Raw genomic sequence first — 12,771 nt, 5'->3', positions numbered from 1 at the left:
TGTTCCGATATTTCCGGATAGAGATGACTTCAAATCCTTGTGAATTATTATTTCTCAACCAATTATACCTCTATAGCTACAAATAGTGGGTAGTGTTACAAATAGTGGGTAGTGTACACAAACTTTAAAAGGTATGCTAATGTATGCCAATTTTACACCAAGTGCATTCAAATATTCTCCTGTTTCATATTTTCTCTTGAGCATCGGAGGATTTTCGCCGAAACATGGCTGGTGACCCTAAAGCATCTTTTTGCATGACATATTTTAGTGGCAACCTAGGTCATATATTCTTCGTTGGACCCAAATAGCGAACACTTTACCATCTCAAGAGAAATTAATTGAACTAGAAATTACAAGTAGATAGAGGTTTCCAAAAAAGCTGAACGAACCATCCCACATTCCCACAGTACCACGGTCATATTCAAGAGAGTAAAAGAACAAAAATATATATAACATGTATATCTCCGGAACAAAGAAAGAATATCAGACAACTATTCAGTGGATTTTAGGGTAAAGATGAGATCGACAATGTCATACAACGAAAGATTTATACTCTAAAGCAACATGAACGACAAAAAGTTTGCAAAGGCGAATCACTCACGTTGGAAGTGTGCGTTTAAATAGCCGAAGATCCCATATCTCGAGAGGAACAAGATATGAATCTTTTGTATCCTGGGTAAATGCCAAGCAAAGAAGTTATTATACTGAAATCATGGAGAAGCAAGAATTTTACTAGCAAAGAAACAATCAAATCAAAGTAAGCGAAGAAAACAGTTATCTATAATCTTACACTCAACATTATGCTACAAAGCAGCATAAAAGCAGCATCCACCTGCAAAGACGAGAGCACAACTAACCCTGTAATATTGAATTTAGAGCTTGAAAAGTTGCTTTCAGAATTGTATAGATACTTGAATATCCCATCATAATTACAAATAGAAGAACATTATAGAATAATGGAAACAGGAAGAAACTGGTGTTAAGACAGCGTTAAGCTATCCTTAACCTTCAATTTAGGAGTCACCCACAACAAAAGAGGGGTAGCTTTTTTCCTCTCCTAACTTAAGTGCATAATCAATGCCATATTAAAAATACATTCATTTTAAACATGCATTTATCAAAATGAGATTGAGATTTTGTGAGAGGGAATCTAACTGTACCTACTTTTTCCTACAATATGAAATGCAAAGTAGATGAATTGTACTTAACAATTCACCATAAGAGGAAAGGAAGCATTTCAAAGATCTATCTACACGATGCCTTGATGGGAATTTTACACAAATGGATGCTTACAATTGAGGTGAGATTGCAAAATGTTGGTAAACTCCGCATAAGGCAGTTCCATATCACATGCCAACCTTTGCCAACCTGCAGAATTTTTACAAAAATAAAACCAAAATATGCACAAGGATTAAAAGAAAAAAGAATATCAAGCAGGTCCCTGCATTAGACATCCTACAAACACGATACCTCATATAATGGTCCAGAAAGTTCATGGAGTTTATTTTCATTATCCTTAGTAAGCCCCAGACGCCAACCAAACACAAACAATTTAATCAGAGCCATTTTTCTTCAAAAAGGACATTGATAGAAAGAGCCAGAAAAAAATTATTAATAAGAGTAAGAGATAGGGAAAGGAAACGGAGAGAAGTAGCTAAGGTAAGATGTTCGCAATAATTGATGAGCAACAATCCAGTCCATCCACAATATATGATTGCTATTGGCCATGATAAAGAAAAAAGAACAAAGAAACCTAGACTGCATCCTTCCCCACATATGATACAACCAAAGCTTGCATTAAAAACTATCCTTCTTAATTAGCATATGACTATAAATGACAAGTACTTAGGAAATGATGGTCCAAGGAACAAAATTATTTCAAGAAACCAGGAGGACACACTGAATAAAACTATATCTTTTCCTCCATACATATAATGTGATATACCTCATTCAAGGGAAAAGCTAGCTTCTGCGATGATTTCTCATTTGGAGCAGTAAAAAGCATCAATAAAGAAAGTCTAAGCAGACTCCTTCAAATAAAATAAAAAACTGGTAAGAACAATCTTAAGCAGACTCATTCAAATGAAATACAAAAGTGGTCAGAAGTTAAAATGAATAATAAAGAGTGCTGAGACAAGATTAAACTTGTTAATATGATTCCAGTTCTTACTTTGTTATGCCTGGTCTCCTTTTTGTAATTAAACTCTTTTATTAAAATAATATTGTTTCTTATCCAAAAAAAAAATAATAATAATAATATTGTTTCTTATCAGAAAAAAAGAAACTATAAAGCATTTCTGCACATAAGAAATAAGTTATATCACATAAAAAGTAAGATATCATAGTATTTGTCTAAGCATCAAATTATTACAGTTGCAAACCATATCACACTGATTTCTTAGGCTCAATTATACAGAGTGAAATGAAGTTTTTGCATGTAAAGGAACAACTTACTGCAACATCCAGAACAGGTCATCATAAGAATGCTCCAAAGTTGCAGCGTTAATAATTCTGCAATCGAGAACAAGCGAATTCCGGAAATCAAAATTTGACTGCGGACTCCAGAAAGGGCAAATGTGATATCAGAAGTATAAAAAATAAAAACATAAGAAACAAGTCTGAATGGTGGTATCCCTTGAGCAAGCAAACTGATGAATTAACATTTGTACTGAAAAGCAAAAGGAAAAAGAGAACCTACAAAGCACATGACCAAACCAACAAAGATAAGATAATTGTGCCCCTGCAAGACCCTAACAAGAAAAAAAATAGTTCCCTACTGGTACCAAAAGAATAAGTTTGAAATGAAGGCAAAAAGCAAAACAGACAACAGAAGCTCTCCGCTCCCTCGACGAAGAGGTATAGATATTAAACAAATTAAAATATCAAGAAAATGTGAATGCATCTCCAGCACACAGGAAGGAGACAAATAGACTACAGGAGCACAAGTTTTTTGTCACCGGAGGATGAAATATAAACCAGTCAATAAAGCTACAGGTAACAGTCAAGATTTCACAATAAAATCAATGAATTTTACCTTTCAAAGTTTGCAGATATGCTGTCAAACCAAAACAATAAGTGATCTTTACGGATGCGAGTAGAATAATTGCGGATGAGACAAACAAGTGCAGCATGCCTGCCACGAATATTAGCTCGTTTTAACTCAAGATGGTGGATAATAAGTAGCAACATGAATGCAAATGTGAACAATAGATTCTCATTCTTTTGACCATAAAAACAAATTTGGAAATTATTGAAAAATATTGTGTCGGATTTGCCATTGAATGTGTGATCCATGAACAAGAAAAAAACATGATATCACACCATCCACCAGCCCCAAGGATACTGTTAAGTATTGAGATATTTAATGTTTATATTTTTTTATCTACGCAAAAGAACAAGTTCTGTTGAAACCTACCATGGCCATTTGCCCTCCATGACTCTCTCTTTTATCAGGACAACCACATGCTCCCTCCGGGCTCGTTTTTCAGTAACTGGGCTTTTATATGTATTAGCGCACACCTGGAAAGTGAACATTGCCTTGTAACCTTTGACCAAAAAAATGGAAAACTGTTTTTCTCAAGATTGAAATAAAGTGGAATACTTCAAGTCATACCAAATACATGGAAGCAACTAAAAAGATCTCAAACCATTTCAAAAAGTAAAAGAGTTAGAAATTAAATTTTGATTCATTAAAATCACATTTAATATTCACTGATGTTCTCTCAGTTGTCCTTCCCTCTCATTATGTTTTAAAATTTTTGCATGATATCACAGCCGAAAAGCCTTCAACAGTTTTATACCATATTTATTTCTGCTCAATATGATATAAGTGGAATTCTACGTATTGATGTCCAAAATTCTATTTAAGCCCTTTTAGTTCATATTAAAAGCTTAAATTCATGTTAATTGTTGAATCAAAAAGGGGTCAGAACTGAATTTTTCATTTGATAGAATCTCACATGGTACCGTCAATATTGAAATCAATTTGTAATTTGATTGAAGTGAATTACTCCACCATTAATATCCCAATATATCCTCTTACGAGCATGAAGTGGTGACAATTATATAAAATCAAGAAGAAAAAAATTAAGTTGTGGCACGTCGTTTATGGCGACAACACTTATGACCAGACTTTTTCACTTTTTTTCTGTTGTTTTTCCCATCTTCCTATTATTCAAAATTTAACAGAGTAATCTGCTACAATTTTAGCAACACTGGAACATAAAATAAGGTTGAAAAGAACAACCAAAAGATAAAACCGAGCCCATAACCCAATGAAATACAAAAGAGCCATATCGTGTCTGGTAAGCACACAACCACAAATATGTAATGGAGTATCAACTTTAAAAGGCAGAACAATTAAGTTGCTGCAATAAGTACCCGGCAAAACACAAGGGCAGCAAGCTCCGCCACCTTGAACTGTGAGCTTGTCATAATCCCACATTTTTCACCCCTAATTGAGTCACTCAAAATAATAATAATAATAATAATAATAATAATAATAAATAAATAAATAAATAAAACACAAACAAGAACAGAGAAGTAGCATTTCATAAACCCACCAAAAAATTAAGCGCGTTATAATTCTAACCAGGGTGAATTGGTGCTGGAAGTAATCATTTGATCAAGCTCCTTGCTCATCACATCCACAAGTTCTAGTAAAATAGAACCGTCATCCACACCTCTAGTTAAACTTACTTGCAATTTTGCATAGCAAATAAGAGAATCCTACTAATGAAGGACAAATTAGAAGTACTACAGACATATAACTTTAAATCAAAACCATCAATTTAGTACTGCTCAAGACACCTTTAGACTTCGATCATGAGTAGCAAACCAGTACCGAAACACGAAATGATTTACTGCTTGATGAATTTCCAGGGATTTGCCACCTAAATTTGGTCCATCCTTTAACAAATATGTATTGATACACTCCACAAGCTTGCGAGAAATTTTTCCCTCATCCCTAACATGCAAAAAGAACAAAATTATAAAGTTGACGATTATTGCAATAGAATAACTATAAGAAATCTGTGTAAGATGGAACCGGAATACAAAAATATCGATGTGTTACCTTACATGAGAAAAAATTCCAACAAAACCCGAAATAATGTTATCTCGAAGATCATCAGGAATATCTCCAGGAGGGTTCTCAATAAGTGAATGAAGTGTCAAGGTGAAGCGGAAAACCTCTTCTTTGGGGTTTATTTGACCAAAATTTTCTGTGCTCAGGCTTGTTTCCACCTTTTCCATGTACAGAAGTACAAGATCTGTCCATATTGAAAACCGATATGCAGATGAAATTCACAGTCATATAGATAGTGTATTAGCCAAGTTACTGGAGGTACACTCACTGGAGTAAACTCGTTTCCGCATGTGAAACCGATAATATGTAACTTCCAAAAGATAGCGAAGGATTACACCATACTCAGATTGGAAACTTGGAACATCTTTGAGGACATCCCACACATGATTGAAAAGTGATTTAGCCACATGTAGAAGAAGATTTTTTTTGCCTGAAAAACAGAAGAAATCAAATGAAACAGAAAAAACTACATCAATGATAAATCTTACATTGATGACCTACGACTACATTTCTTTGATACAGAAACATGTGGATCCCCTCGCCAATCTGCAGGTCTTAATAATTCTCTCTTAACAAGAATCTGGATAACCATTTTTTATCCTTAAATTTTCGGATCGATGTTGACCATCGGATGAATTTATTCAATCTCACCTAACAGATGCTTTTCTTGTTATTCATAAAAAACCTGATATGGTCTACAGGCCAATTAATGAATTTCATTCAATCTCAGCCATCAGATTCTTATGTTGTCATCCATAAGAAATCTGATTTATCTTCGGGTCGTTGGATGATTTTCATTCCATCTCAAGCATTAGATTTTTATTTTGTTATCTATATTCAATCTATAATATCATATCTTGTCATTTCACGATAACACTCACACATGAGACAAATTACAATATAATCCTCTCTAGAGCATTTATATATTTTTTATTTCATTATATGATATAGCCCAACAGCATTTCTGTATATTGTTTTATCGTTTTGTGTATCTTCTTATCTTGTTATCAACATTCAATCTATAAACAGCATTTCAGATCATTTAAAAAAAAAAACAACTCAACTATGAAGCAAATTTATAACATACTCCCCTCCCTGTTACTTCCGGTATTGTGCTTTTGCGGATATCTTATCCGCCTCCCTGTTCTCTGATTTCCTATTTTAATATAATTATTTATATATAAATAAATAAAATAACATACTCCCCTCCAGGCAGTTTTGTTCACGAGAGACATTCCGAGCATTTCAGTGTTTTCATTCATTATTTGGAAAATAAATCAATAGCTTTGAATTCACAAAATACATTTTATGATTTACAAAGAAGACAAAGACCTGCATCATTTCTATCTCAAAATCTCTAAAAATCATACTACAATCTACAGGTATAAACCAATCCCAATATCAATTTTGGACAGATTATATTCCATGTAATTGGTAAATTCAGAAGATGCATCTGACAAATTAAAAACCTTGATAAGGTGGAGCATTGGAACAAGATATGTTGAGTATTTGTTAATCAAAAATTAAAAATATTTCATGTCAGTTATACATTAAATTCAAGCAAAAAAATTATTAACACAATATAATACTCATAAGAAATTAATTAAGTTTAACCATGTGCGGCCTCTTCTGAAAGATAAGGAGAAATTTGAAGGCTGCGTCAACCCCTTTAGTGCAACATTTCAAAAAGATACTAATAACTAGATACACAAGCAAAGGACTCCTTCACTTCAGCATCATCTAGATTGTCTTCTTTTTCACTAAACTTAAGTGATGAAAATGTTGGTGGTAATTCAACACAAGACCTTTCGAAGTGAGGAGGATAATGTTTTTACACATGATTGACACAATGAAATGAGAACAGACCTTTACAACAAGTTAAAGCCGGCCGACAAGCAACTATCACTCTTGGATGACTTTTCTAAGATAAAGTTGCAGATAGTTGCATGCATCAAAATTCATTCAAATTAAAAAGGTATCTAAGCTATTCACCACATGAAATTCTGCGAACAAACACAACATTATCAGATTGCTTTCATGTTCCATACGAAACAAAAACTTCAAACACTAACCTGAACACCCATCATCCTGGGCTCGTTGCACAATAATCCGAAGAGTCTTTGCAAAAATTGACTTCGGTAATCTCTTCTTGCTGGATGAGATCTCGGAAGATGCACATTGCATTAAAATTTTGACAAGAAAAGGCCAAGTCTCAGCTGCACAAAAAAGTAGTAAGCAACTGCACACCATCAATTCATCCAAAACAATAAAAATAAAACGAAATCTTTCAGGTGGTTAAACATAGATGGTTATATATGCTTACAATGTGGAACTTCGTTAGGCTTAAGCACTGAAGTTTTATCAGACAAATATCTACAGAATCCAATGGATCTATCGGTTTCTAACCATGTATTCAACAACTTAACCCCTTCCTGTATTCATAAACCAAAAGATAAAAAACATTAATACACTACATGAGGAAAATATTATCCACGCAAAAATTATCTCATAATATTAATCACTTGTAGAATTGAAGAGGCGGATATGAAATTCCCTAAACTTAATTACGGAAAAAGCAAATTATAAGTATTTCCAATAATTCTCGCAAAGATTCGAAGTTCATAACACATCTAGCAAATGAGACTCCCTGCTTGAATAATTTAAAATCAAATAAAAGAAAGTAAATTATCTTTATGTTTATCGACTGGCCCATTTCAGGGGGAAAATAAATTAATAAAACAAGGTAATGACAAACATCAAAAACTATCATCATGTACCGTTAAACTTTACAAAATAATAGATACAAAAGGAATGGCAATGAGCTCTACATATTGTTCGATGCCTATTAAACAATAGGACCCAATGCCATCCTAAGATAAGAAATATGAATCGGAAATGTTTCAGCAAAACAAACGAACTGTGTGAAACTATACAAATATGAATTCTACTTATTGCTCAATCCTATTAAACAAAATCATTGAAAATTATGTAAAGATGATCACATATACAAGAAACTCAAACTCGTTACCCTCCAAGAAACTAAACAGACACGCCAGTAAAAGTCTTATCTCGAAAATATCCGAAGCATAACATGAACCATATATTCTGTTCAGAACACATTCCTACGAGTTTATGGTGATTGCTCGGAACACAAAAGCGAAACAGAGGTGCAAAATAATCAATATATAAACTTGAACATCTTTCCCGGATAAGCCGAAACATGTTAAAAACCAAGTATATATCTTCTTGATTACTTCTCGAGCTTTGGCCTTGTCGGATGATAGCTTGGCGACGATCTCTTGAATGTCTCTGGAAGTGACTCTCAAGGCCATTTTCAGCGTATCGGATATCACTCCTTCGGCATAGAGGCTAGGGTTTCTTTTCTTTAGAGAGAAAAGGCGGGAGAATCAGGAGATGGATCGGTGAGGAAGAAGTAAGAACCCTATTACGGGGTATTTAATAAATCAACGATGGGAGAGAGAGAGAGAGAGAGTAGAGTAGAGTGGAGCGGAGCGGAGCGGAGCCAATTCAGATATGGAAACCGACAAAACGCGTTTTTAGTCTTACCAAAACCATATTAAAAAATGAAATATTTTTCAGCCGTTAGCATGCCAATCTCACATTTGGTAACTTTACGTTAGCCTGTAAACAACATTCAGACGCTCCTCTCGGGATAAATTTAAAAAAATCGGTCTTATGAATTTTAAGTGACTTTCCGTTAGCCTGTAAACAACATTTAGCCGTTATTAATTTATTTTACTAAATTAATTTTGTATAATGTTTTATATTTGAAATAACTTGACTTGATAAATTTATTAATTATATAAACACATACAATTTAATATCTCAAAATGCAAATTTTTATTTTAAAATTTTACATATTTTCAAAAGTGACAATTATTTAAATTTATTAAATTAACGAAACAAGAAGAAAACACATGTCTCATTTAATTTGAGTAGGCTTGCCTCCTGGTTTTAAAGTTTTTATTACTATTTTATTTTATTTAAAAAACTCGATCTTCTTTCTTGCATTTTTTTAATAATATATTCTTGCAGTTCTGACAGTCGATTGATTTGAGTTTTGTAGGGTATGAGGATGGATATTCATGTGCTTTTTATTTTTTCCCTTTAAAATACTTTTTTGTTATTTATTTTGTCAATATATATTAATTCACAAAAATTTACGTAAGAAGAACTCATAAGACAATTTTATGAACTTGATCTACAACTTCGATCCGTTTCATTAAAATATTATAATTATTATAATATAAGTATTACATTCTACTTTAAATATAAATCAGGTTGATACGTCTCACGAGAAAATATATGTAATATAATTTCGTATTATAGATACTGTTAATTTTTCTCCTTAACTCGTAAATCACGTGCATGGAGGATAGCTTAGCTCGTTGTTTAATTGGCTTGAGAATGGGGAAGTCAAAGTAAGGGTTTTTGGGGTTTTAAAAAAATCGTAGAAAATTGATGGTTGTCATCCAAATAAGTGCTTAATTATCTAAAATAAATTGATGTACATTATGTTATATATGTTACTCGTGGAATTTTATTTAGAATACCCGTTATAATTCTATCTAAAGAAAAAGGTTTGTTCAAATTGACGATAATACAAAATTGTATCCAATCAACTATGTCACACGAAAGATTAAACAGATTTGATATGTTATCGATTGACAAAAAATATTTGAACATGTAAAGTATGAAAATTTTATCAATATCGGCCAAAACGGTCCTACATGTAATATTTAAGTGATTATTTAAACAAAATTGTAAAATTTATTTCATTATATTATACAATTATTATTTTTTGGTATGAAAGCTAACAGGCATTACCATTGTTATTATTTTATGTATATTAAGTATTTTTATTACGAGGAACGAAATCTGTTACATTTTTTATTGGGTTTAAATCGGCTAGAAGAATCTAATTTGTAGGCCAAATCAAATTGGCCCAATCATGGTTTGTCATTTATGTGGACGAGGAATGAAATCTGTTACATTTTTAATTGGGTTTGAATTGTTCGAAAATTCAAATTTGTAGGCCCAATACAATTGGCTCAAAGTGACTTCTAACTTCTCAACAATGAATCTTAACCGGATCGTTTTGGTTTAAACCCTAACATATAGGCTATAGCTTGGGGCAATTTAAAATCTAACCCTAAGTAAATTTTAATTTTAAATATTAGTTTTTTAGAATTCAAAATTTGATAAATAACATCCACTTAAAAAAATAATTAATTAATTAAAAAACAAAAAAAAAGTAGAAACAAAAAGGGGAGAAAGGAAATGGATTCTTGTTCCCTCCATTCTTCTCATCATTCTCACAACGATTCTTTTTTTCTTCATCCTCCACTCATTGGTCTTCTCTTCGATTTTTTTCCTTCTACATTAAACAAGAGATTATTGTAGTCATTTGTTTCCTAAAAAAGTTTCAATTTTTCTCAACATTGTCAGAGATTTTAAACCAGGTGTAAGTTCTAATGTCATCTCAATTTTTTTTATCGATTTAATGGTTTTTATTACAATGTATATATTGTAAATATAATTTTTCATATATTTCATTCTTAATTGTTCGGTCGCCCAAACATTATGGGTTCAGTCGCCTAATTCTGTTTTCAGTCGCTCGATTCTGTTTTCAGTCGCCCACTTTGATATGTTATATCATCCGATTATATGTTAAATCTTTTAATTTTTATGACATCTTTATTGCTTATTTTGTATAGGAATGACGATCATCTAGATTCTGATTAATTCTAATGGATAGTGGAAGAGTGATGAACAAGGAACTTATACATGTTTATCCGAATCTAAAGAATGGACACGTATTTCCATTGATGGTAGTAATTTGACCATAGAATATAATTGAACATTAATGATTTTGTATAAATGAATCGAAAATATTTTGTAATATTCAATTTATAAAAGGTGATCAAATTAATGTTTTGTGGACTATTTACTATATTATAGTATATTATAATCGTGTGAATATAAAATATAAAAGTGGCGTAAAATAATTCAAAAAGCGACTGAAAGCGACTGAGTGATATATAATTTTTATAATAGAAAATATGAGCAACTTCACGTTTGGGTCTATTTACTCCATTTTAGTATAGTATAATAGAGTGATAGTGTAAAATATAAAAATAATGTCATAATACAAAGAGCGACTGAGTGATATATGAGTGATCTAATAGAACCACTTGATGTATTAAAAAATATTGTTTTTTGGAAGTGGAAGGTTGGATGTTTTTTTTTATTTTAAAAAAATGAAATTGAACATTAATGATTTAGTATGAATGAATCGAATATATTTTGTACTATTCAATGTATAAAAGGTGATCAAATTAATGTTTTGTAAACTATTTACTATATTATAGTATATTATAATCGTGTGAGTGTAAAACATAAAAGTGGCGATTGTTTATTCAAAGAGCGACTGAGAGCGACTGAGTGATATATGATTCTTATAATAGAAAATACGAGCAACTTCAAGTTTGGGGTCTATTTACTCGATTTTAGTATAGTATAATGGAGTGATAGTGTAAAATATAAAAATAATGTCATAATACAAAGAGCGACTGAGACCGACTAAGTTATATATGAGTGATCTAATAGAACCACTTGATGTACTAGAAAATATTGTTTTTAGCTTATTTCACACTATTTTTTTATTTTTTAATATCTTATCCATAAAAATACATCATAATATATTAAGTAGCATGTAAAACATGAACTTGCTCACTATTTTTTTACTACATAACTCAGTCGTCATTCGGTTGCCCTCAGTCTTTTTTGCCTTATTTCACACTATGTTTACTTTCGTAATTTCTTATCTATGATAACGTACCATAATATAGTAAATATGATATAAAACACGAATTTGCTCACTTTGTTTTTACCATATCACTCAATCGTCATACGGTCGTCCTCAATCGCTTTTTAGCTTATTTCACACTATTTTTCATTTTATAATATCTTATCCATAAAAATATATCTTAATATATTAAGTATTATATAAAACATGAACTTGCTCACTATTTTTTATCATATAACTCAGTCGTCATTCGGTCGCCCTCATGTGAAAAAACAGGAACCAACAATTAAACAGAATACAACAAAACTCTGAAAAACAAAGCTTCACGTATTCACAATAAAAGCAAATGACTTTGTACACTACGATCGCACTAAAAAGCATCAATGATCAAAAAATTACAAAGTGAAAAAAAACTAGTTAATCGGATTTTTTTCCCCTCATAAATCAGGACCAATAATTAAGCAACTGTTACATATAAAAACATATAAACTTTTTACCGGAAAAAAGAAGAAAACACCGGTGATATAATAGCATGGTAAATTCAGCTTTTAGTAAAAAAGAAACATTCGGAAACACAAAACTTTCGTCAATCGATGATCGGACAATTTGGATGAATGATCAACGCGTCGCCGAGGTATGGATACATACAATTAGCAAATCCAACACGGAGCCGGGAGAATCGAAGAGAGGAAAGTTGATGGTAAATCGGGAGATCATATAAAAAAAAAGAAAACATTAGCTTAGTGTTAAAAGAAAAAAAAGAATTTGATAATATTAAAAATAAGGGTAGAATAGACATTTAAAAAGTGAGTGTATGATGTTGTTCAGGGTTATTTGTGTAAATTTCCCCATAGGG

General features: G+C 31.8%; 1 protein-coding gene across 50 annotated transcripts in view; it reads right to left on the bottom strand.

Moving 5' to 3' along the window:
• The window catches only part of LOC140967632 (serine/threonine-protein kinase ATM), a 50,464-nt gene extending 41,903 nt beyond the window's left edge, over positions 1 to 8,561 (bottom strand). For 2 of the 50 annotated variants that reach the window (XM_073428256.1, XM_073428266.1), the window contains exons 1-16: positions 8,327 to 8,560; positions 8,115 to 8,151; positions 7,410 to 7,518; positions 7,159 to 7,302; positions 5,355 to 5,516; positions 5,075 to 5,270; positions 4,810 to 4,966; positions 4,592 to 4,728; positions 4,381 to 4,453; positions 3,416 to 3,519; positions 3,035 to 3,133; positions 2,455 to 2,511; positions 1,946 to 2,030; positions 1,294 to 1,368; positions 791 to 832; positions 602 to 672 (exon numbers count right to left, since the gene is read on the bottom strand). In XM_073428256.1, coding sequence (XP_073284357.1) covers positions 602 to 672; positions 791 to 832; positions 1,294 to 1,368; positions 1,946 to 2,030; positions 2,455 to 2,511; positions 3,035 to 3,133; positions 3,416 to 3,519; positions 4,381 to 4,453; positions 4,592 to 4,728; positions 4,810 to 4,966; positions 5,075 to 5,270; positions 5,355 to 5,516; positions 7,159 to 7,302; positions 7,410 to 7,518; positions 8,115 to 8,151; positions 8,327 to 8,418 — 1,640 coding nt within the window. In that variant the 5' untranslated portion in view covers positions 8,419 to 8,560. Of the gene's footprint in view, positions 1 to 601; positions 705 to 790; positions 859 to 1,293; positions 1,369 to 1,470; positions 1,516 to 1,945; positions 2,031 to 2,450; positions 2,553 to 3,034; positions 3,134 to 3,415; positions 3,526 to 3,613; positions 3,647 to 4,380; positions 4,460 to 4,591; positions 4,729 to 4,797; positions 4,967 to 5,074; positions 5,271 to 5,354; positions 5,517 to 6,952; positions 6,994 to 7,145; positions 7,326 to 7,409; positions 8,192 to 8,300 lie in introns of those variants that run through there. The other 48 variants (XM_073428253.1, XM_073428258.1, XM_073428268.1 and 45 more) reach the window with 48 other exon arrangements.
• Between the last annotated feature and the right edge of the window lie 4,210 nt (positions 8,562 to 12,771).

This window comes from Primulina huaijiensis, unplaced genomic scaffold (assembly GCF_012295235.1).
Source record: "Primulina huaijiensis isolate GDHJ02 unplaced genomic scaffold, ASM1229523v2 scaffold25443, whole genome shotgun sequence".
Taxonomy (NCBI): Eukaryota; Viridiplantae; Streptophyta; class Magnoliopsida; order Lamiales; family Gesneriaceae; genus Primulina; species Primulina huaijiensis.
The sequence above is the reverse complement of the archived record's forward strand: the minus strand, read 5'-3'. Positions and strand labels throughout refer to the sequence as shown.